Genomic DNA, 25,727 nt, shown 5'->3' with positions numbered 1-25,727 from the left:
AAGTCTGTGACACCACACTACTTTGAGGAAACGGTGTAGCACCTAAACAGGAAGTGAGGTCAGAAGTTAGCAATGGGAACTAGGTGATGGCTCCATGTTCTCTACACCCTGAGTGGGTTCCTGAGCCAGCAATGGTCCCGTCCTGTGAGAAACACCGACAGACACTAGGGTTTCCAATTACGCCTGGCTGTGGAGATGTCTGGGGATGTTTTCCAGGGAGAGGCGTGAGAATAAGGGCCTGCTAAAAGGGATGGACAGGACAGCAGATACTCAAAGGATTGGTCTTGGATTAGACACTAGTGTCAGGAAAATTGGATTTCACGCCACTTGCCAGGAAAATATTTCATATTTGCTGCTAATTGGAGGGTTAACAACTTCATTCTGGTGTAGGGAAGGTATCAAATCTCCTCAGTCAAGTCTTAATAGTGCTTAGTTACATCTCTGTGGATTATACCAAGATATTTTCACATTGCTGGCCCTGTTGTAAGAACATATTCTCATACTATTTGTGTCTGGAAAATAGAGAGAGACGGATAAGATGGCCTTTGCCCTGTGCAACTTGTGATGACTTGCTTATTGCCACTTTACTCCGTCTGAAGGTTGTAAATTGATACCTCCATCTGTCATGTTGCACCCTGTTATCAGGTGATCTGTCCTCCTGCTCCACACTAAATGGTCGTTATCTCTCCTCAAAGTGCTCGTCAGACCTTACGCTCACCTCAGAGGTACCAGTCACATGTGGGCCAGAGGTGGCTTTACCTCTCACACTCAGTAGGATTCTCGAAATTACTTTGAGTAGATAAGAGTTGTCGGAATGATATATAGCCTATTAACAGGGAGGATATAACTTCCATGCAAATGTGTCGAAGTCGTCGCTTAAAATGTACATCCATGTTGCTCTAGACTCTGGGTGATTATATCCAGCACAACAGAGTGTGTAAGGGTGAGCGCATCCTCGTGCTGATAAAAATACGAGCAGTGGGAGTGGTTCCCCGGTAATCAGCCACCGGCTGGAGCAGCACCAAGCTGCTGAGATCTTGACAAATTGACTCATAAGTGCTGATAAATTGCTGAGCCCTTCTACCGCCTACATTATAACGATATGACACGGCACAGCAGGCTGCACGGCCAATTAATGACCGGAGAGCAGGGGTGAGACCCATCTCTGTCGCCGGGCTTAGCCTGAAAACACCCTCATTAAAGCCAGCCTCTTTCCTTCACCATCTCTCTCAGCTACCCACTTTTTGTAAAAAAAATTTATCAGCCTTGTGAAATAGTGGTATGGTTTTCCAAACAGCCCCCGGAACCATTTTGTTTCTGAGTGTTTACCCTTTTGAACTGATGTTCAGTAAGCTCAGAGGGTGTTTTGAAAAATCTGATGAGAAGTCACATTTTCTCCCTGAGTTGAAAACTCTCACACCTGTTTTAGGTGACAGTGTCCATACAGCTGCATCTCCATAACTTCACTAATACACATTAATCTGATCCTAATCCGAATCAAACTGGGTTTTACACCCTAAAATCCGGGATTAGGCAGATTTTGGTTTAGTGAAACCAAATGGAGGAATGCGAGAGTTTCAGTCTGTGTCCTTCTTTTCCTGCTGAGAAATGTGGCTAAGTCAGTAATGACAGGCAAGTTAAACATTTCAAAACAGTTTGTTTGAGGGCAGATAATTAGGCGGTGTCTGCTAATGATCTGCTTTCTCCCCCAACTGCTCTTCCACCAATGACCCAAAAGCACTGCTTAATTGGATTAATTAACAAATCCATTTGACGTCAATAGTTTGTAATTTGCCATGGCTCCAGTGCAAATGATACGCATGTCTGCAAGGAGAATCAGCGGATGATGTCTCAATGTCCTTTTTGTCAGCTGCTTGGTATTTCAGATACCTCAGGAATTAACTGTGAGGATTCAGATTATACAGTGTCTGTTTAGGAGAGTATTGCTCACTGCTTGCTGATAATGTTGTCATTACTTTGTCTGACAGGTTGTCTGTCAGTCTAAGCTCCAAAAACGTATAGCCAGACGGAAGTTAATCCGTCTCCCCTAAGAATACTCCGGAACATAACTTCATAGGAGCGTCTCAGTCCGGAGCTGGCTGATTTTAGAAGACAGTAGGCGTGTCCAGGAGTTTAGACTCCATAGTTAATGCATCTTTCTCTGACAGTGGACGTGGAGGACAAACATTCCCTATTGCCACTTGGTCTAGAAATGATGAATGGCGTGTCCTTATAGGATGAAAGGTGTTGTCTGGTTTCTGTCCCGGTTCACAAACGGCACGCTTAGAATTCCCACAGCTTTACATCCTGTCGTGAAAAACCCAAAGAGCTTGTGTTTTTTGTGACACATTAATGCACAAGAAAATGATTTGATTCTACACTCTTCCTACTTAGAAGATCTAGCCTCAGAGTAATATTTAGTTTCCCCATGAGTCCAGTAATATAGATGTGAGTGAGAAGAAAAGACTGCAACATGGGGCTTGTGTTTGTGTGCGGTGGCGAAAGGGGGCTTAAGGAATCTCTTCATCCTCTTACCCATCCCCCACTCTTTTTTTGTTTTGTTTTGTTTTGTTGTGCCCCAATTTTTTTAAGACTTGCCTTTTTTGTGACTGGTCATTGCAGAGTCTTTCTTAAATAAAGAGGGCCGACACGCAGTAAAAAGCCTGTGGGGATGGGGACGGGGAGGCAGCATTGTGTTGCCTTAACGGGGCGATTGTAAGGCAATGGAGGAGGGGAGGAGAAAGGTTTGCGAGAGACTGTGGGTGTGTGAGGAGTGTAGAGGGGAGGAGTGCAGCTACACAAAGGCTACCCCAGCGTGTGGGATGGGGGATGGTGGAGGGGGGAGAATAGAGGACGGAGGACGGAGGGGAGGACGGAGCAGTCAAATATACCATGATACACCAGCTCTGGGAATACTCTTGATCTGGCTCCCCCTGCTCACATTGCATATTCCTGCTGGTCCCTCATGGCACTGAATGTGCTGATTAGGGTGATAGTGGTGGAAAAACTCAGAGGCAAGAGCGCTGGTGTTTTTATTTTATTTTTAAAGGTGGACATCTGGGGAGAGGTGAGGTTGATTTTTTAGAAGTGCTGGTACAAAGCTTCAAGTGTGGCATTGAGGGTTTGGTTTGGAATCATATGGCCAACATGCCTCATGTATCTAAATTTTGCATGCTCAGGAACTCCCAGTAGACTTGCCCCTGGGCTTTGGCGGTGAAGCTATGCTACCGTGGGGTGCTCTGCCTGCCTTGTGCATTTTAAAAAGGCTCAGACCTCCCTCCCTTTCATTTCCTCCACTGGGGAGACTGAGAGATGGCATTGAGGACAGCCTTACCCTGTATCCTTCTTTTCTTTCTCCCTCCCTGAGCTCAGGCCTCCTCCCAGCCTCTGTGACCATTCTATTACCCTCTCATTTCAAGGCCTGGATACACTTTTGAAATGCTAAACCTCTCTTTGGTCATAACTGACAGGGGGGAAATACCATTAAAGAGGCTGAGAGGAATAGATTAAATTAGCAGTTAAAAGAGAGACTGCTAATTAGTTGATTCATGTTTTTGGGTCTTCCCCCTCTCAGCCATACTGTCGTAGATTCCCTCTGGTGACAAGACTCTCCTTCCCTATCAGGCATTATTTCCTGTTTATTTTCCATTTTGAAAATGTGTTTTTATTACATGCAGATGTGTGAGGAGATTTATGTTCAAAAGCTACGCTCAACCAGAGTTGCATCAGCACCTTTATCTATCACATCCTTGGGGCTAATTCTGTCGCATAAAAGTAGGAGGGGTGCACTCTATTTGAGGGGAAGCGCTGAAAAACATAATTAATGAGAAGGTGACCTTGAAATTCACTATTATAGGACGGTATTTGGAGCCGGGCCCCATCGTTCAGCTGTAACCATGGTGAGGAGGCTTCAAATAACCATCTGATTTTCCAACATGTAAATACGCAGTAGCTCTGGGTTCTGGAGATTAACTTTAATCCCAGACCATTATCAGGTTTACCTACTTTCTGCAAGCTGGTGCCATTTTCCTTAAATCTGACGTCACTGTTAAAATGAACACAAAAAGCCACTACTTTAGTGGTGTTTATGGTGCCACAAAAAGTGCAAAGGCTATTGAACCTTTTAAACAAGTGCAACACTTTTGAATTATTATTATGGAAAGCCTTTTGGATTTTCACCTTTTCAAACAGCTTTTAGCATACACTTTTCAGTGTCGGAGTACTTCCGGAGCTGTTTATCAGCCTTTCAACATTTCAGTCTGCTTCAACAACCTTCCCTCCTCTGCAGTCACTCTCTTCCTCCGACATCCCTTCTTCTTGATTTCACAATGAAAGCTCTAATTGAATAACAATTGTGGTGAAAGACAGGTTCCGCAGGCTTTTAGCACCAGATTGCTTTTGCATTTGGCTGTGTCTGTCAGCAAGTCTTAATCGTAAGCTTCATACTTCAAACTATTAACAGCTCACTTTAGCTTTAGAGCCTCGCCCCTATTTCCCTACATGCACTTCAGTAATCACACCTTTCTTTGCTCAGAAGACATTGTTGCAAAATACCTAAAGGTGCTCTTTAATAAATTCTGTCCTTCCATGTAACATTCAATCTTGGCAGCCGGTGTTTATCCCACGTCATTATGTCCTCTGATGAGAGCATAGTATTCACTTCCGACTCCACCTCTGCTCAGTGCTTTACTGAAAAGGATTGGCATCCTCTCTACATCTTGAGGTGCATTTGACTTTCCAGGTTGCCGTAGCCAAAGTCAGTCAAAGCTTTTTCTTTACCCTTTGACTTGGATTAAGCTGAGTTCATGACTCCTTTCTTTGCGTTTGATTTAAAAAATTGTATTGACAAAATTGTTAGATTTTTGTTCTTACGTTGAGTTTGTCTTTTTTAAAAAAATTTTTTTTTTTTTTTTTAATGATGATACTGTAAAGTTGAGTCTGAAAAAGCTCTCTTTATCAGCCGCCTCACTTTCCAAGGGAGACGTTTGGGAAAATCTGTGGAATTCAGTATCAGTGGAAAGAAGACGAGATGTCCTCAGGGTGTTTTTTTCCCACTTCTGAAACGGTGTGTTAGGCTGTTTGTGATGGAGGTGTTTCCTCTCTTTAATTTGTCATCACAGCTGCTTCGCACAGATCTGAGTTCCCCTCCATCACTGTCTCGAACTCTGGAAGAACACCGGTTTACTAAGACATTTACTCAGATGTTTAACAGTGTTTCTGCTGTGAGACGTCGAAAACTGTCAGATGGGAATGAAGGAACTGGGATGTAGTATTTTGTTAGATACACTGTGTACCTGGACAGTTTGTGTGTGTTTTGAGGGGAGGACGTGGTAAGTGGGTGCTGGAACGCAGACGGGCTTCTGAGCAGTTGTCTGCAGAAGGAAACATTTTTTTTTAATGCCAGACTGGGCACAATCTCCCCTCTGTGGATGTCTAGAAAAAGGCTTCTTGGCAGACTTTGCCCCTTCATTAATTTTGACCAAATATTTACTGTGCATCACATGGCAGGCCTCACATCCCACTTTCAGTTTTCCAGGCCAGGTTTTGAACTGTTTGGGGCAATTTGTGTTCCATTTGGCTGGACTCGGGCCATGTCCCGCTCAGCAGGGCTCATGCTGGTGTCCCTGGGATTTGGCCACATGGCTCCACAGAGTCTTAACCTATGCTATGGGAGCCATGTTTCACTTTAATAATACCTCCACAGCTACAGTATGTGAACCAATGTTGCAAATATGCACATACGCAAGCGGGCACACATTGACACTCTAATGCTGTGTGCTCTGTGCTTACCCTTTTAACCTAAAGGGCACCAGAAGGAAATGTGCCAAGTTTCTGCCCTCAGATATTACCATTGTACCCTGGACTAAATGCTGTAAATGAAATTCCCTTTCAGCACCCAGCTGTCTGAGGTTTGCTTTAGAATGTGTTTGGCCGAGCATTTAGAATAGCCCACATAAGCAGTTAAGGTCATCAGCTCTGCTCTCAAGGACTGTAATATAACACTGGTCCAACAGTGGTCCTGTATCGCTGCTGCAATCACTTAAACAACATTTAAAAAGCATTAGGTGCTTTTTGGCCATGCCTGCCCTGGTTCACTTTGGCATCCCCTCAGAGCTGTTTCTTGTTCTTGGCACCCAGCCCACATGCCATACTCTCCGTGGCCAAGCTGTGCCAGCTGAGTGTGGTGGTCCTGTTTCCTCCTCACTGCTCCCCCCTGCCTTCCCTTAGCTCCCTGCCACCTATCACAGGAACAGAAACACTGTAGCCAGTCCAGAGACCTTGGAAAGACAAGACCACCTCATAACATTGTTATGGACACAAAACTGAAGAAACAGCAGTTTGCTAAATTCAACTAATGTTTTATTTACCTTGACCTGTGCTGCTATTCCCATCCAACTATTTATCATGCATTCATTTAACTGTTTGTTTTTCAAAATACTAAACAAATTGTTACGGTGAAATATAGTTTTCTTAATCTGTAGAAGAGAGAGAAAGGTCTCGAGGCTAATGGAAGAAGAAGTCAGCAGTGCGACGCTTACCGTCCCCTGTTGGGAACTAAATGTATTAGTGTATTCAATTACCTCGGCTTCTCCAATTCTGCTATATTGTTTGGTGCTTTGATGTGTCACTCAGATCACACTGGTCAAACCTCATTAAAAACTGGCAACAATGGAAAACATAAACAAGAAGTAATTGCCCATTCTCACTTCCTTGTGCTTCTTTTCTGTAATCCCCCTGCATTCTCCAAACCTTGACCGTGCTACATACAGAAGCTTCCCTAATAGAAGGTCTGAGCCTGGCGTCTGGGTTTCCAAATTAATAACAGCCCTTTTTCCTGGGGTTCCTGCTCTGCTGAAGGACTGACATACTTAACACCAGTGTTCATGAGAAGTATGAGCTGGGTTTTCTTCTCAGGTCATCACTGTCAATGCACAGGGTCAACTTGAAGAGACTGTGAGTCTGCTCATAGCCACACACATTGTAAATAGATTGATGGACAAATACCCAACAGATTGACACACACACACACACACACACACACACACACACACACACACACACACACACACACACACACACACACACACACACACACACACACACACACACACACACACACACACACACACACACACACACACACACACACACAGACAGACAGACAGACCGACTCTTTACTTGCATCCACGCTGCTCTGTTCAGCCCATCTGCCTGGTCTCCAGAGCCAAGTTGACAGGGAGCATACTAACGAGCATTCCAGCCTTTTCTACTCCAGATTCCCTCCTTGTCCCAGTGAATTCACTCAATAAAGAATAAGAATCGCTTTGATTTTGTATAGGAAGGAATTCTGACTTCGTGGCTTTCTGCAGAGTTTGACAGCTTTTTGTTTGTGTCGAATGACACTCACTGGAGCAGATTGGCAACAAGAGGAACTACAACTCATCCACAATTGTGTCTCCTGGGTCTCTGTTACCATTATTGTATACTATATTTTCCCCTTGTCATGTCTTTTTTTGTCACATTTTCTCCACACTGTTTAGTTGCTGGCAGTAAATGTGAAATTTCTATTAATATTTAAGTTATGGGAGCAAAGCTGAGTTTGTAATATCAATGAATGAAATTAACCCATTCATCTATTATTTTCTGTTTCCGTTCAAGACAAGTAAAAAAACAAAGCTTTCCTTGTTGTCCTCAATTGACTTGCGAGGTGTTTAATGAGCATCAATGGTCCTTTATCAGACTTACTATCAGGCCCTGGTGTCCGTTTGGGAAAAGCCTGGAGCAGAAGTGGAAATACTGCTCCTATTGTCTTCGACTCGCATGGGGACCGCAGAGCAGGATGGGCCCCAGTCTCCCAAAGGAGTACTCTGCTGCGCTGTCTGACTCCCAACCTGGCCCGCCTTGCCGGGAGAGAACCAGGGATGTGTTTCCCAGCTGACACAGCCAGGAACTGGGGGCTGGTGCTTCGGGCCTCGAGTCCTCCGCTGGTTCACGTCCTGTACAGCGATCACTGTGAATATTCCAGAGACTCAGAGGTTATGTTTGTAACCCTTGGCCCTAAGCGAAGGAAGGAGAGCAGCTTGTTTATGGCATCATCAGCAGATTCGTTACCTCTTTATTGCAGATGATGAATGATCAACACAATGATCAAAGGTAACAACAGTAATAAAGGGATTCTGACTTTAATAGGTGCCTTTTACAAAACTTGAAAACCTGAGCAAGTTTAAGTGACGTCTTACTTTTATTAAATGGTATTCTATCTTTCCTATTTATTTAACCTTTCTATTATTTTAAATACAATTATATTAATTGTATAAATAATGGTGGGATCCTGTAAAGACACCACAGTAGGCAGACTGCTAATAATTGTTTTCATTATGTCCTCAACCTTGCCTTGTCTTAGCATTTATAATAACAAAGGACCCTTGTGTTATGTGTGCTTTACAGTTTTTACAAGCCATATTTTATTATAATATCAATGGGAGCATTGTGATAGTCTGTGAGAGTGTTGTTTCGTTTCTATGACAACACATGCAGATGAACAATCCCATGGTGTAGTTTTGGGTTGTAGTGTTGTGTATAAACATTATTAACGTTATGCGCTTCAGGTGTGCTGGGATTTTTTTTTTTTTTAAAGCACAAATTTGGACATAGGTACTATTTTTGGGAAACCGATATATATTCTCAAGTGCTGCTGTAGTATTAGCGAGGTAACCGTACCCCGCTCTGTTTGGTAAATGGAGACAAAGAGATGAGGAGAGAAAGAGGCCATAAAGATATCCATCATCCCCCTACACCACCCCACCTCTGGATCTCCATACACACTCGCGCACAGGGCTCTAATCCTGCCTCTTAGGAGTGTAAGCGATAGCCTTGTGTAACATTTAAAAACAGGTCTGATCTGATGCAACTGGCAAAGTCATTCATGCACCTCATTCCAGGGTGGGATTCAGAGGTTGAAACGGTAAAAGATTCAGTTTCACTTTTCTGTTAATGTCATCTGATCAGCAGCAGTACACTACCTCGCCTTTTCTCTCTGTTTCCGTCTCTCCCTCTTATCTCTGCCCTCTCTGTCTCTGTTATCTTCTCTAATTCAACAGAAAAGGGTGCCTTTTCTCCAGTCATTTATTGGCCGGGCCCATTCCCGAGCAGGCGTGGCTCCAGTCTCCGCCTGACTACCCCGAGGGACCCACCCTGTGCTCTTATCTCTGCCATAAATCCCTCTTAAATCCCCTAATCACAGATTAATGGGACTGTAGATAGGGAGTGCCCCACTGTGCTTGGCCTTCCTTATCGTATCCATATTCCATATCTCTGCCATTGCTCAGCCGGACTTCTGATATGGGGTGTGATGACATGGCTCACCCTCCTGCAACACCTTTTCATTTTAGTTTCTGTCTTCGAGATTCATTGACCTTGAGCATTTTTTATTGGGGAAATTCAACTTTACCACAATTTCACTCGTATAATCAAATGAAATGGCAATAATTGGAGTGCATTGTGAAGTTGTTTATCATTCGAGGAACTAGACACAGTATCCCATCTCTCTGCCTCAGGGGACCACGGGGACAACAGGTCTAAATTGCTTCACTGTCCTTCTCCCCTGCCAGTTCTCTGGGCTAAAGGGCACGTCCCTGGCTGCCTTCCTCTTCCTCACACTCTGCCAAGATAGTAACCATGGAAAAGAGCTGTGAGAGACAAGAGGCACATTTATTTTTCAAGTTAAGGAAATCACTGGACCTGAACTGATTACTGCAGCAAGGTGATTGTTTTTTTTGGCCTTCTGCTTCTCCCCATCTGTATGCATGTCCTTCATATAGAGGTGTTCAGCAGAGAGTGATTAGTAAGAAGAAATGCTGTGCACATGATGTTGCCTGTAGGGGTTCATAAGCTTTTAATTGCAAAGGGCATAAGTGATGTGTTTAAGGAAGGACCCTGTCTCTGTTTGAGCCAAGTTGCATCTTTCTTGTCCTGAGGCTGCTCAGAGTTAAAGTTGTAACACGGCCTTCTTCTCTGCATTAGTCAGAATAGTAATCCTGATTGCTACCTCCCAGACATGTAGTTTTGTAGCACCACAAAGCTGTTTTTTTTTCTCGTGGTTAACATCTCGGCTATTTACACTAACAGTAAATATTGTCAATTATATTCTGCTGCTGGTAATTGTACACTATTAATGGTGCATCTCTTGTCATTCGAATAGATTTGATTGCTTACTGATGCAAAATCGTTCCTCTGTGCAGTAGGTCAAATCATGTTGTTCGCATGATAAGTAGCAATGTCTTTTATGCATATTATTTGTTATCAGATTCAGGAAGTATGCCTATCTTGTGGAATATAGATGAACAGTGGGAATACAACTTATGTTGCAGGGTGGTAATCAAGTTCACCCCCAAGACACAGATGAATCGATATGAAGCTGGTAGCCATAATCTTGATACAAAATGTATGCCTGGTGATTTAATGGCCAGCAGAATGACTTTGGCTTCTTGATAGCCATCACAAATCTCATCACCACCGCATGCATGTCAACGATTGAATTTGAGGAAAGAGTCTGGATTTCAGAATGAGCAAATGCCTGGTGGTCCTCATGAATCCTTGCATGCTTACAGTCTACGGGTCAGTTTTGAGGTCTGGACCCTTGTTGTGGCTGCATACTTTGTGTCTGAGGCTTTTCACTGCTCTCGTTGTTGCTGTTGGGCTGTGCTGTTCATTACTGAGATTGCTTTTAGAAGTGAGAGAAGTCACAGAGAATTGAGTAAATGAGAGGCAAAAAAAAAGAAGAAAAAGAAACACAGAGTGCTCTAGCAAGTGAGAGGGTTAAGGGAGAAGGAGAATCTCGCCTCGGGCACCAATCGATCAGATCCTTGCAGTAGAAGTCCCAGCTTCCCTTTGGTGAGGCTGTGTATTGCATTAGCTCATCTCACATTCTCTCTCTGTAAGCACAGGGGGTGGTGTGTGTGTGTGTGTGTGTGTGTGTGCGTGTGCGCGTGTGTGTGTGTGTGTGTGCGTGCGCGTCCGTGCGTAAAGGTGGTGGTGGTGGAGGGTGGGGGGTGGGGGGAGGATAGGAGAGAGGGTGGTTGAAAGCAGCAGAGAAGAAGGAAGGGCAGCGCTTTGAAATAAAGGGAGGGTTAGACGGCTCAAAGTGAAGCAGTGAACTGCTTGGTTCAGTTTCGTGAAGTGTGCACTCTGCTCATCTCTTGTTTCTGTCTCAGATTTGGTCTTCTGAGCGGGCTGCAGGGAAGGAGGAGAATGAGTTCCCTGGCCATCTTCTGAAAGTATGCACCTGTAGAGAGGGGCGTGGGAGTGTTTGTACAATGACAGAATAATCCTTTACCCCGCCTGTGTCTTTTTTGTTTTTCCCCCTGGTGAGGAGTAATGGAGCTCAAGTAACAGAGGTCACTCAAAGTGTCTGTGGGGATCAGCACTGCAAAGCCTGCACTCACACATACAGTGTGCACACAAATAATTAAATCGGGGACAAGGAAAGGATAATAGTATTGTGTAACTGATACATGCATGCACCTACTCATCGTTCAAAACACACACACCCTCTCGGGAATCACACACAAAACACTTTTTCGTGTTCTATGAACTGCTGAATATTTATTCACCAGCTTATTCTTACCAGCCTCTCTGCAAGAAGATACTGTTCCCCACTGCATATTGTATTCTCAGTCTGCATCTTAATCATGCAGATCCGGTGTAATCATCTACAGTAAACAGTCTCTGATCAAACACAGCGCCACCCGCTGCACTGCTCCTCTCACAGTGGGCCACATCTAAATAGTTAATGGTCCCCCCCCCAAAAAACCCCAAACTTCAGACCGTTTCAAATTAGAGAGGAGCTATCTAAATCAGGAAGGGAATGGGCAGAGAAGATAGCGGCGGAGGGCTTCAAAGTCCTCTTAAATAAAACATATTAGCATGCTGTGTCTGGTGAAGGGCGGAGGTGGAAGGGGTGCAGTTGCTGCGGTGGTAATGGGCCCGTGTGTGCTGGCAGAGGGAGGAGTGTTAACTCAGCTCAATGCTGCCCAACTGAAGGGCTGGGCCTTGGTAGCATATGATCTGTAGGTTCAAAAGTCTGTGATGAGCACGGGTTACAAATGGAGGTTAATTAGCCTAGTAGTTGTTCAGACAGCTTCAATAGCCAGTAAGCACATAAATGTATTTTTTTTATAAACTTTATTTAATGCCAGATAGTAGACTAATTAATTATTGCTAAAGACTTATTAATATGTCGCCCCCAAAATTCTCCATCTGTTTCTGTCTGTCTCTCATTAATGCTTTAATCTACAGATACATTTTTATACCCACACAGTGTCTGAGTATCTGCAGGACCAAAACAGTTTCAGAGTTACTTGTATTTCTATGCCTGACTTTATCTCATTGGCCACATTCCCACAAAATGATGAATCATCAGCTGATTAATTTGAAGTGTAATTGCTCCAAATAGAGAAGTTGTGACTAGCAAATTGAGAATGCAATGTTCTGTGGCATAAAAGGATTGCTCTGAATGAATAATATTCCACTATCGGAAGCACAGGGTTTCATTTATTATATTCAACTATAATCTGAAAATAAATGCCTGTAAAGTGTCACCAAGTGCTTGTTCATGCGGGAACGTGCCTTGAGATGACATGATTTGGTTGCATATAGAATTGAAATTGAGTTGAAAGCCAATAGCCTTTTCTATTGCAGCCTATTCAGAGTATTTTTCCCCACAATCATTGCAGCCATACACCAGCATTATAATTTGTGACCAGTAGCTTTAGAAAATACAATCTCAAGGGAAAACAAAGTGTTTGTGTAAGATTTGTGTGACAACAACAGGTGTATAGGATGCATGCCCCGTGATAACCCTCTGACAGTAAAAACTCCACCTCCGATAACAGTTTCTTTCTGAAGATTAGCATCAATCAAATCATTTTCAAAAAGTCAGCACGGCCTGTCGTGATCGTTAGTTTAGGAACGATGTGAAAATACTCGGGATCAGGATGCCCTTCATTGAGGTACTGGATTAATTATATTTCATTGACCACACCACATATCTGAGTCGAAGTGATTAATCTTTCCACAGAGCTGTCCACTAATTATGCTGACTTTACTGAAAATGTGTGGGGATCATGAGAAGATGCCTCCTCAGCACTAGTCTTGGAGGGTAACGGGGGGATGGGTGGATGGCACACAAATGAGGCCGTGTGGCAAGTCCACGGGATGCTGGGTAAATTAATTGCAGGCCTGTGCCTCCAATTAGGCCGGACTCTCTTTAATTGGCGCTGAATGGGCTCCAAAGGCCTATGCTGGGAGAAACGGCGAGGAGGGAAGAGCTCTCTCTCTCTCTCTCTCGCTCTTCCTATCTCTCTGTAGCGTGTGTGTGTGTGTGTGTGTGTGTGTGTGTGTGTGTGTAGGTGTGTGTTGGCGTGCGTAGGCAGACAATGCTTTCACAGCCTTACAGTCCTAGCCTTCAGGAATTAACAACAGGAAGCTAATTTGCATGTAAAGCAGGTTTGATAGCCACAGCTGACTGGTCGGAGAGCAGCAGTAATGACCAGAGATAGCACGGCCGGCTTCAGCCCATGGCACTGCTCTCGGCACTGCTTTGGCTGTTGTCTTTCTTCAACAGTGTCATCGCTCCTCTTGCTCCTTCTTTGTTGTTAACTAGCAGTGTACCTTTATCTTATCTTTTATCTCCTAATTTCCTTTTTCCTTTAAGGTGTGCCATGTTCTTGTTTACTGTTGGTTTCTGTTTCTTCTTCTCTGCACTTTGATCTGAGAAATGACAGAGTCCCAAAGCTGCAGCCGTGCTAACGTTTACTGAAGCAGCCATTACTGTAATTAAAGGTGACTTTGTTCACAGATTGTTAGTTTATTTGGTCTTCACTACTTGCATCAGCAGTACTTCTTATTTTACTTCAAAGAAATGCATTTTAGTACGTAAACATGATTCCTGTTTGTACTGTAAATGAAATGTACATATTTGGTTAAAGTCAACATGCATTATGCATGTATAGTACACATGAACGTGTTGAGTGTTATCCCTTGAGCTGAAAGCAAAAAGCACAAAAAGGTGTACAGGTATTAAAGGTATAATTGATTACCAACACTATATGGTAAAATTATTCTGAGGGGTTTTAAAGATGCCTGCTAACAGTTCCTAATGACACATCTCCAGAGGAGGTACAGTTGTGTTTAAATTTGGGCTACTGAGCAAGACAAAGTTCACAACCACTTGGCTGCAGGCCTGATGTGCTATATTTTACTAAGAGTTAAATCAAGGGCTTTAAATCCTTGCAGATGTACATTTTCACTTTTGCCATTTCTTCTCAGGATCCCGTCTGCGCCAAGAGGACACCCCGCCCCGGATTGTGGAGCACCCATCGGACCTGATTGTTTCCAAAGGGGAGCCTGCCACTCTCAACTGTAAAGCAGAGGGGCGGCCGACCCCGACAGTGGAGTGGTACAAGGATGGAGAGCGGGTGGAAACGGACAGGGACAATCCCCGTTCTCAACGCATGCTGCTGCCCAGCGGCTCCCTCTTCTTTCTTCGCATCGTACACGGTCGACGGAGCAAACCGGATGAAGGTTCTTACGTGTGCGTCGCTCGCAACTACCTGGGAGAGGCAGTTAGCCACAACGCTTCGCTGGAAGTAGCCAGTAAGTGCGGCATGTCTTCCTATTTCTTCTTCGTCTTTCCTGTGAGTGTGTTTGGAAGAGTTTGGGTTTAGATGCAGCTGAATAGCAGGCTCCAGTTTCTTCCAGTGTTTCTGTGCTCAATGTGTTCATTGAGTTGGATAATCTCTCAGGAGATGGGCAGGATGTGTTTGGCCCAGCAGTCTCTGTAGGCCTGTGGAGCCTTGGGGGAGAAGTGGCCTGATCATTCCAGGGTGAGTGCTTCTCTAAAGAGCCCCTGGTAGGTGGTCAGGAGCCACAATGGGAACAAAGTCCTTTCTGTTTTGGCTCTGCTTCTGCTTTTTGTCGGAGAGATAGATATGAGGTTTTATATCGAAAGGAATGCAATCATTGCGTCTGTGTTTAGTCATCTCTCAATGAAGAGCTCTCCCTGTCATTTAATTGAAGCACCGGGAATGTCTGCTACACTCATGCAATGTTAGGCTAGCTTTGATGTAAAGTGGATTTAAGCATCTCCGGGGTCAACAAGCAGGCTTCCAGACATATTAGCTATGATAATATTTGGCAGCCAGCAGGTATGCAACGTAGGAGAGGTAAATAATATTTCTAAGCCCTTCAGTCTTTTTTGTGAGTTGTGACCTGTGTTGACAAATTTGTTCCCATGATTCTGTAAAGGCTGCTTTGGTTGGTGAGGTCAGCTCTTCAGATATATTATCTCTTTGCTCTTGCTGAGATTGAAGGTTGAGAAGGAGAGCTCGGATATCAGCCGCTCCTCTAGCATGCCCGGAGGCTGTCACCAACCCGCTCACTGTAATCTAATCAAGATGGGGAGAGAAAGAAACAATAGTGTGTGTGTGTGTGTGTGTGTGTGTGTGTGTGTGTGTGTGTGTGTGTGTGTGTGTGTGTGTGTGTGTGTGTGTGTGTGTGTGTGTGTGTGTGTGTGTGTGTGAGAGAGAATGGGTAGATGTGTGGATGAATGTAGTATGTGAGGGGCTACCGGGCAGGGTATAGGATGCTGGCTTACGAAGGGTGACGGTCTTGGGTATACGAGGTATCAGCCAGATGCTTGCTTTCTAGTTTTGGTATTTCAGCTGTATTATTGGGATTTATGGTGTACACAGATGAGGCAAGACTTAACTGTGATTACATTTTTAACTATTCTTCAGTTTCACGGCCAGTTAAGTGAAATTTACTTTGAAGTAAGAAGATCAGAGACCTTTTGAGGCCTCCTGATCAGACATTGGGTTTTTATGGAGTATTCCATTAGCACTTCTTTTGAATAGTCTTGCTTCAGATGCTGAGAGAGGATGAGCTGCAGAAACTCAGTACAGAGTGGTGGTCAACATGGTGTCTTGTCTTTGTGTATCCTGCAATATATTCCCCCAGCCGGGCTCTTCAACAGAAAAATGGCAATTCTGCAGAATTGAATAAAAACACAAGAGCATCCAGGTTTTGCGCGTTTACAAGCTTCCATAGGTGAAAATGCTGAAAATATTTTCCTCTGTTGTAGACGATATACAGTGTTTATTTCAGAGGTGGGTTCGTCAAGTATAAAAGCAAGACACTTGGCAGGAAAACAGAGGACTAGCGTTGGCTCCATCTCAAGTTCGGGCTGCTTATTCTGTATATGGTTCAAACAGACCCATAATGACAAGCCAAAGCACTCCAGCCCTCTCTCTCCTTCTCGCTTAGCTGGTGTCTCTCACTCACCCAACTCTGTAGCTCACGCTTAACTACATATAATTATGTTGTTGGAGCAACCGGGATGGAACTCTGCTGACGAAAAAAGGCAGAAGAGAAAGAAAAAAGCCCAGAAACCCTGAGATTTCTTTACAAGGCTACATTTCAATTCCAACGTGAAGGAACTACAAGCCGTAAATCTGACTCATGAGAGTACAAGGAGAGTTTTAAAGCATTTTGGATTGCTCGTTTTCTTTAAAGGTGCTTGTCGTACCGATTCTGTAGACAGTGTTTTACTGAGACTCAAAGTGAGCAGACGGAACAGCGAGGATTTTAATTTCCAATGAAACTCCAAAGAAGGAAGTGGCGGTTTGAATTGTTTGCTTTGCCTCGCTCTCCACCTCAAACAATTACATTTTTAAAGCTAAAAACACAACTTTTTGGAGATGTTATTTTATGAGCCTGGCTTTTACAGTTTCCTTTACTCACCAGCGATTTTTAACATAATCCAAGTTTCAACAAGTCCTGTTTTGCCAGGCATGGAGAGCTAACCCAGATTGTTTGGTTTATCATTAACCACATGTACAGTGCAGCTGACACTCTCTATCTAGCTCAACCTCTTAACCCAAAGCCAGGGCTCATGCATTTACCATGAATTCTGTTTGGCTTGTGTATTCAAACAAGTTTTGGACTGGGTTCTTTTCCTATGATGTTATTGTTTTCTCTGCATTAGAGATGTTGACTTCAAACAATGAACTTCCTTCGTGCTTGAGGACAGCCAGTTGACAAAGAATGAAGATCTTCAAATGCTATTCATGTTGTTGCCAAGCAATGGATAAGATGACAGGAAAGTCAAGACGTCAATTTATAAGTAATAGAAAAAAGAAGAAAATGTCTTTGGAACAGAAAATGGTTTATTGGGCATGCAGATTTTTTTTTTTTTTTTTAATACTATATGACATGGTTTAAACTTTCTCAAGCTTGAAAGCAGGACATATTAGCTAAGTAAATGTTTTAGATGTTTTGTTTTTTTACCTGAAAATTAATTTGTTGCTCTTGATGATTAATTAATGATGGAGACCTGTGACCAATTTTTCATGAAGATGGAGATAAATACAGCACTTAATTAACTGATATTTATCTGTTCTGTGAATACAAACATGATACATTCTTAGAAAAAAAGAAATACGCTTACTTTTATTTAGAAATTACTGTCAGACACAGAAAAATATGTGTGCAGTATTGTGTACTCTCTGTGATGTAGCACAGTGGATTCCTTTACCCACAGCTCTGCATGAGGCCCTGAGAGGCTCTATGAATAGCCTGCTTTCCTTTCTCTGGCCGTGGAGATAGTAAAGTGAGGTAATGGACGGCACACTGCTCCACTTGTGCAGGCGATAACCTCAGGGCCTGCTGTCTAGTGGCCTGGCTGACTGCACAGTGCTGACCGCACAGGGTTGGCTGTGGGCCTCACATCCACACACAGAATGCTCTCTCCATAGGCAGGGTTTACTTTTTACAGCCACTAACAAGAGAAGCAATGAGATGTTTACTTGAATTCGGTCAATTGCATAGAACTCTCTTCAGCCATGTTTATCTCTGAATCTCATTGATCTCCATACTGCTGTGAAATCTCTGTCACCATGTGCAGCCAGCTGGCTTCTGATCAGTGGGGGAAGGTCGGTGTGTCAGATGTGTTGAAGGCGGCAGGGTTGATCCTGACAGACTTTGGGCCATGCCTAAGGGTCATCTGCAGAGTGGACGACAGTTGGTTGGCATGCGCCAGGCTGAAGGCAACGCAGCCACCACCCACTGATGTGAGGACATCCTTTGTACATCTGTCGACTTTCAAAGAGTCACAGTCTTATTGTTGCACCCTTCAGCACAGTCCCTAGCAAACTAAACCCCACCTCTTAACATTTGAGTTTACTTTATCTCACATTTCTGTCTTCCCTGCTGTCCTGATGGTCTAATATTTGTTGTGCTGTTCATCTTTCATTTAACTTATTATATAAGCAGCAATATAATGCAGATGCTGTCTGTTTCCTCAACATCCTGCTTACATTTATCTCTGTTTTTTTTTCTTGGAGAGTATCCAGCTCCTTTTAACCTCCCTTTTTTAATCTTAGCAAAAATGTAGAAATTCCAAATGTAAAATGAGATTATGAAGTGAAGAGAAAGTTAAAAAAAAAAAAAAAGAAAAGAGAAGCAGCAGAGAATAAGAGAGCAAGAGCAGACTGATAAAAAACAACAACAACAACAACAACAACAACAACAACAACAACAACAACAAAAATTCAGGACCGCTAAACCCCGGCAGAAGCTGCAGTGAGTGTGCTGGCAAGCTGCCAGGGGGGCTGGAGGCAGAGTGTGATACTGCTCTGTGGCAGTTATTTGTCTCAGGGAGGTTCAGAGCAAATTGGTGCAAACGGCACAGCCAGGGTCTGCTTCATGAGTCAACATGCAGCTGAGGCGTGGGCTCCAAACCACAGACACTGCTTGGCCTAAGCTTCAGTCTGTTTCATGTTGGAATGCAGACCCCTTCCACAATCTCAGAGCCCATGGTGTGTGCATGTGTGGTTGTCAAAGCTTAAAAAAGGTCTGCGTTTCAAACAAGTTTGGCATGCATATTGTATATGAAACTAATTCCTTCATAGTAACTTCATAAATCATGTTTTATTTTTAATATCTTGTTTTGAATAGTTGCCTGGCTGTGTGTGTAGTGTGTGTTGCTGTTCAAGGCTCTTTTTCTCCACTGCTGCTGATCTTAAAATTACACTACATGGGGAACAACTGGCTGCTGTCTAATCACACTCCCCACAGCACATAATTGTCATCTCAGTCTTTGTGAAACCTCTACAGGGAAGATGTGTCCAACACATGCATTTCAATTAGTCTGATGTTTATTTTTATGTGCAGGGAGCACATTTTATCATGCATGCTATGTGTGGTCTGTTGAACCCTGCATCTTAAGCACTCCGGGCTGTTTGCATAAATCAATGAAGTCCATGTAATTAAAGCTGGAGTATCCATTTGCTGCGTGTGATCGATACCTAAATGCCATTTTGAGAGGAGAAATTCTGTGATAAAGAAACAAGGCAAACACTTCTGCTTCTTATAGCGTGCTGCTCTTGTTCCTGACCTGAATATGCACCTTACAACTTTGACCATGTTGACTAAATATGCGTAAGACGAATCCTGGCAGATATTGGCTGACATAATCGACCCAAACTGTAGCTGAAATGGACAGCCGCCTGGAGTGAAGAAAACAAACACAAAGAAATTCACGTCTGTCAGTCATGTAAAAGTGTCAAATGTCACACTGATTTGGGGATTTTTCTAACATGGTTTTCACAAACATGCAAGCATTACCTCGCCCACGCGCACTCACACACACATGCACGCACGCACACACACACGCACGCACACACACACACACACACACACACACACACACACACACACACACACACACACACACACACACACACACACTAATACTGCTGGCAAGATGGGAGGCCAAGCGCTGAAAATGCTCACCAAGGGAAAAGAGTGGAGTAGCACCAGATACGAGCCAGAGCTGAGAAGCAGGGCAGCTTTTCAACACAGTTTTAGCCGCTTTGTGTTGTTTTACAGCTAACACAGGCACCAAACCCAAAGATTACGCACAAACTGCAGAGTGAGAGAGACTAAAGTATGAATGGATCGGTTTGCATAAGAATGAAACTTGCGATAGGACTAAGATTCGGTGAGGCAAGACTTTCTGTGTTTGGGGAGTTCACGAGTGTGTGTCTGTGTTCGTGTTTGATTCCATCAATCTGTCAGCGTGTGTACATTGGTCTATTGAACAATGTCTGGTGGAGTGTTGTGTGAAAGAAACTGTACATGAGCTAAAGGAGGCCGGTGTGCGGACGTGGGTAAAAGGAGCCCACTCAAAGTCACGTCAATCTCTCCATGCTCCACTTGTCCCCGACAGCCCACCGGGCCGGGGAGACAGGGGAGACACGTCGTCCAAAAGTACACCAGAGCCCCCTTCGTCTCCCCTTCTGTCTGATTTCTTACGAGAGAAAACGGGAGATGAAGCTGGGCACTGTTTGAGAAGAAGAAATAAGGAATTTAATGTAATTCAAACTCTGTATCTTATCATCTGCATAGTCAGATTTTGAAGTGAATTTTGGGAGGAATTCCACCATGAAACAGTGATCAGAGAATAAGGTACTTTTTTAACAAAGGCCCAGCTTGAGTCAGTCTCTTTAGTACAGAGGATACAGTATGTGCCCGTTTGATCACTCGCCATAAAAATAGAGAATGTAACTCATACATTATATGTGCTAAACACAGCTGTTTCACACTAATATCTTCTTTTTACCGTCCAGATCTCCTCTGGGCGCCTTAATACGAAACAGCTCGCCTCCGTTAACATGGAAGGGAATGCTGACTTACAGAGTCCACTTTAAGCACTTTTCTTCTGTTTCTGTGGAGGTTTTTTGAAGTGCAGCCATTTGTAAACGATGACATTGGCCAGATATCTCAGAATGTCTTTGAAAAAGTAGAGCTACTGTACAGCTCTGTGTCAGAGCTCTTCTCTAAACTTTGGTGTAGAGATTTTTTTTTTTTTTTTTCCTTCCCCTTTCTAGTCGCCACAGTGACTGCTTATTCATCTCGATGTAATCCCTGCCTCTGGCTATAGAGCAGAACAGGAGCATGTGTGGGACGGGTACTCGGTCCCAGGATAGTGAAGAATGATATTAACATTACGAAGCACTAGTCTAGAGCAGATAAGATAGAGTATGTGAGCTCTTGAGTCCAGTGATCCTGCACCACCACTCAGGAGGACCGCTGATAGCAGAGTACCGTCACTTCCCCTCCTCTTCAAAATGATCTCTGCTGGTTGTGGGTGTTTAAGTGTGTAGTTTCAGTGTCTTTTTATCAAAATGTGTCCATATTTACTCCAGTTGTGTCTTTGGCTCTGCTCCATATGTGACAAATGCTTTTGGTGGTAAGCTGTGTGTCAGTGCTTGTGAGAACCAGATGGATGTATGCTGCTAACTCTAATCTCCACTTCTTTTGCAGAGACCTGGGTATTACTCTTGTTGTGAGGTGTAATCTCCTCTTGGTCTGAGCCCCTCCTGTGGCCAGAGAAGCTAGCGCGTATGTGTGTTTATGTGTCTGTGAGGCCTGTGCGCGCATAGTGTGCTAGCATTCTGGTGTCTGGTCATATGACGAGGCGTTCTGCTCCGCGGACATGCTCTATTTATTAAACCTGGGTTAAGCCCTCCCTTGAAACCTCCTATCATGCTCCTCGATCCGAGACGATGGAGTTAGGGAGGATTAAGGGGTTTGGAGAAGAGAACTTCAGGGATTTTCTGCCAGCGTTTTGGTAAAGTTAAAAAAAAAAAAAAAGTGTCGTCATGGGGCGTACTCTGTGCAGAACCGAGATATCAGAGATATCGGCAAAAGAAAGCACAAAAACTACGAGCGTGAGGGATGGAGAGGAAACGAAGGAACGAACAATAAGCCAAAAAACTATGGGAGAGCGAATGCATGAAGTTAATGAGGTGTAATATAGGGTTGTTGTAGGGTTTGTTGGGGGGTGTTGTGGTTGCCCAACAGTAGCCACAGGCAGTCTGATTCTGCTCAGATTCATTCTATTAATAACACAGAAAACCATGTCAGTGCCACACTTGTACCCTTCTGTCATGCTGTCCCCCCTCTTCCTGTCCACTCTCCCTCCACCTTTTTCTCACTGTTTTGCTTTCTCTCACTCTGTCTTCTGTTGCTTGATAAAGAGAGAAAGATTGAAGCATGGAGGTTGTATTTCCAAGACCTGTGTGAAGGAGAAGGGAGGTTAAAAGGGGAGAGGGAAAAAAAAGAAGAAGAAAAACATCTGATATTTTATCAGAGTTGTAGCATATTGCTGAGCCTGGAGCGTGACAGGCAGGAAGAGGTGGTGAGGTAAGCAGACCCAAACACTGATAATGATCTGCATAGTGCTATCTGACAACAAGTGATATGCAGGCTGCTCGCCGCTGACAGTGGATAGCTGCAGCCGTGCCATCAGTCAATGACAAACGCAAACAGGGGATACATGATGGCATTCAATTGCCATCTAATTGTCCTTGGTTGCTGTGGTAGCTAATCTGATCATCAAAGCACCAATTTGGAGGAAATTACTCTCTCCTTGTCGTGTCAGAGATATAAGAATGTGTCCCAAAAAAAGGCCGTGATGACTGAAGGTCGATGCTCATTATCACAGTGTAGTTCTTGTGCAAGCTTTCCGTCATCCTGACCTTTATTTAATGCAAACAGTTCATTTCTAAGCCCCAGATATTTACCATGCTAGGTCACGTTACAAATGAAGGGATTGACTCCCATTAATGCAGTGATTGTGGACTAATGATAAAGAAATGGATGGACAGGAAAAGCAACAAGTCAACACAGGGCAGAAGTCAGAGTACGCATGCCAATTCTGAAAGCTTTTGTTTGACATGTTTAAACATCTGTCGCACCTTATTAACTTACAGAATGTTGTTTATGCACCTCAGGCTTAACTGCATGTGTGGTGAACATAATCATCCTCAATGGAGGGTATGTACACATATACAATAGTATAATTAGGACCATAAGGAGAAGGGCAGGTTGGCTGAGGAGAGAATAGAACAGAAACACCCTCACCTCTTCATTATCCCTCCTTGACCTCTCTGAACAGGGTGTGGCACGGACACAAAAGGATCCCCATGTAACCATATACTGGCAGAGAGCCGGATAAAAGACAGACGGGGGGACGTCATGTGTAAAAGGAGAAAAGTAAAGAGGATCCATTGAAAATTCAAACAGTAGTCAGTGTCACTGTGGGTACGTTTGAAATAGCTGACATCTGACTCAGTGAGGCCCGGTATTGTATGACCATCGTGCTGTTGTTAGGCTCGGGGGTGACATTTCTTTTCTCCCTTCCAGACCTCTCTCTCTCAATTTTACACCAGTATCAGATTCGAATCTGTCAGTGGTGCCTCAGCTCTATTTAGCAGATTGCCTCACATCTGATGGATGCGATAGAAAGCCCTGCAGTGACCAGGCAGGATATGGCTAGTCTATTTCCCAGAGTTCTTCACTTGCCTAAAAATAGCTGCGGGTTTGACACTCACTAATGCCTGTTTTCAACACTTGTTTAACTAGTATTACTGTCTTGTAGTTGCAGTGTAGTGTTACTCACTTTTAAAAGGCACTGTACAACTCCTTGGCTGTTTGGGCTTTAGAACCTCTTTTGGTTTCTCTGTGAGCATCGTACCAATAACGATTGCGTGGTAGCAGATGATATCGGGACTTGGCTTTCGCGTCCAGTCGCGTTTTACCCTGTCAATGGGATTAGTGGAGAATGCCGACTTTGCAGGTGGAGGCTTAAGTTAATTTAGCCGACTGTTTGGAGCTATAATAGCTTATTGATTGCCTGACAGAGATGCAAGAAGCAACATAGAAGGGCACAGAAAGGGGAGAGAATAAGTTAATCATCGCTCAGTGTGTTGCCAGGATTTAATCACATTACCCAAGGTTCACCATTGCCATGTAAATTCACTTCCAGCCTCAAAGGAGTCGGAGTAGCTGCTCTGAGACAGACGGGACCTTGCTGATTTTTGTGAAACCTTCCCTCAGCTGCGGTCTGGTTCCTGTCGGTCTGCTACTCTCTGCCCAGCACCCACGGCAATCCTGTGGGATGTAGGCTCCCTGCCCAGGGGCCCAGTTTAATTCATGCTAAGCTGTTGGGTTAATTTTAGCTATGCTACCCAGTGGTGACCTCCATCTGCTAAAGTGCTGCTCAGGTTGTCTGAAAAGCATCAGTCTTGCCTCAACGATTCAGACCATTTATACTTCCAGACAGCTGGTTGGACCATCACTCATTTCTTTCACCGGTGTTTCCCAGGCTGAAGTAATGTGCAGTATATGTGTGTACAGTATGAGCAGGAAGTTCTCTCTATCTGTGTGTGCGTCAGTCTCAGAGGAACTTTGGCCCATTAGCACTGCCATCATATATACATTCTCCCCGCGGCTGGTTATCTGGAAACAGCACATGTTGCTTTTATTGAAGTGGCAGCCCTCTAGCTGCCTGCACAGATTAATTCCTTTATTTAAACCTGTTATTAACATGTTCCTCTACATCAGTGCACAGACTGCAGCAGAGTACCACGGCTCCTTTTTTTTTTTTTTTTTTTAACCCCCTCTTCACCAATCAAGACTGATTATGCTTTCTTTTAGGACCAACAACTTCTTACCCTCAGGGATCTGTGAGGGTATCATGCTGGCCGGTGTTTACACAGAAAACCGGGTTTAGCTGTGGTTGGACTTTGCCCATGCTTCAGCCTGGCTTCTATCAATCTGTCCGCACCCAAATACTCAGCTAAGCAAAAGCAAAACAATGGCACAGAGAGGAGAGAGGTGAAGGAGTGAGATCATGTAAACACAGAGACAGACACATGTTGACCTCACACCCCATCAAACACACACGCACACACACACACACACACACACACACACACACACACACACACACACACACACACACACACACACACACACACACACACACACACACACACACACACACACACACACACACACACACACACACACACATACACACAGTCACTGACCTGATGGCCAAATTCCTATCTGGCATCAACAGAAACATCTGGCATAACTGTCCCAACTCAACCCAAATCTAAACTTCACCAGGTTCCATCTCCAGCAGGACTCCAGGTACAACATTTTAATTACTTTCAAGTAAAACCAAAAAGCCTTGATGTGATTTAAAATAATTGCACAGAATCTGGTGCTTTGAGATCAAACATGCAGAAGGAGAGATAGGACGGAACAACAAAGACGGGGATAAATTGTCCAGGAGAAAATAGCAGACAAGCTGCCACGAAGCATGGGATGAAGAGTGGAAGGAGGCGGCTTCATTTGGACAGAGAGTCTCACATGGCTCGCGAGGGGAAGATAAAGGGGACAGGTGGTGTTCTGTTCTCTCAAAGATCTCCGACAGCTGGCAACTCTCTCGCTATAAGCACGCTGCCATAGAATGTGTGTGCGTGTCCCTCAAAGTGTGTGCATGCATGTTTGTGTGACATTTTTTTGTTTGCACGTGTGTGTTTATAGATACATGCGTCTGCATTTGGTGTTTGTTTGAGCACTGGCCAACTAAGATATCTCTATGAAGACTCTGAACTCTTTCTTTTTTTCATAGTTGTCTTGTGTTGTTTGTCTGCTCACTGACCGCTCCATGACATTGGACCATTTAATGCCACACTGTTTAACTAGAATTATGTGTCACAATAAGGTGATTATTTTTGTTTGTAAAAGTGGAAATGCAATGGAAGGTACACATTTAAAAAAAAAAAAAAATGATGTTTACAAATCCTGCA

General features: G+C 43.9%; 1 protein-coding gene across 6 annotated transcripts in view; it reads left to right on the top strand.

Moving 5' to 3' along the window:
- Positions 1-25,727, top strand: part of robo1 (roundabout, axon guidance receptor, homolog 1 (Drosophila)) — a 213,729-nt gene that overhangs the window by 91,832 nt on the left and 96,170 nt on the right. For all 6 annotated transcript variants that reach the window (XM_069707320.1, XM_069707322.1, XM_069707317.1 and 3 more), the window contains one exon: positions 14,329-14,655. In XM_069707320.1, coding sequence (XP_069563421.1) covers positions 14,329-14,655 — 327 coding nt within the window. The remainder of the gene's footprint in view (positions 1-14,328; positions 14,656-25,727) is intronic.

The sequence above is a fragment of the Brachyistius frenatus genome, unplaced genomic scaffold (assembly GCF_029030835.1).
Source record: "Brachyistius frenatus isolate BFR_SWC_R1_liver_20210118 unplaced genomic scaffold, ASM2903083v1 Contig_68, whole genome shotgun sequence".
In the NCBI taxonomy this organism is placed as follows: domain Eukaryota; kingdom Metazoa; phylum Chordata; class Actinopteri; family Embiotocidae; genus Brachyistius; species Brachyistius frenatus.
This window is presented reverse-complemented; position numbering and strand designations above follow the sequence as displayed.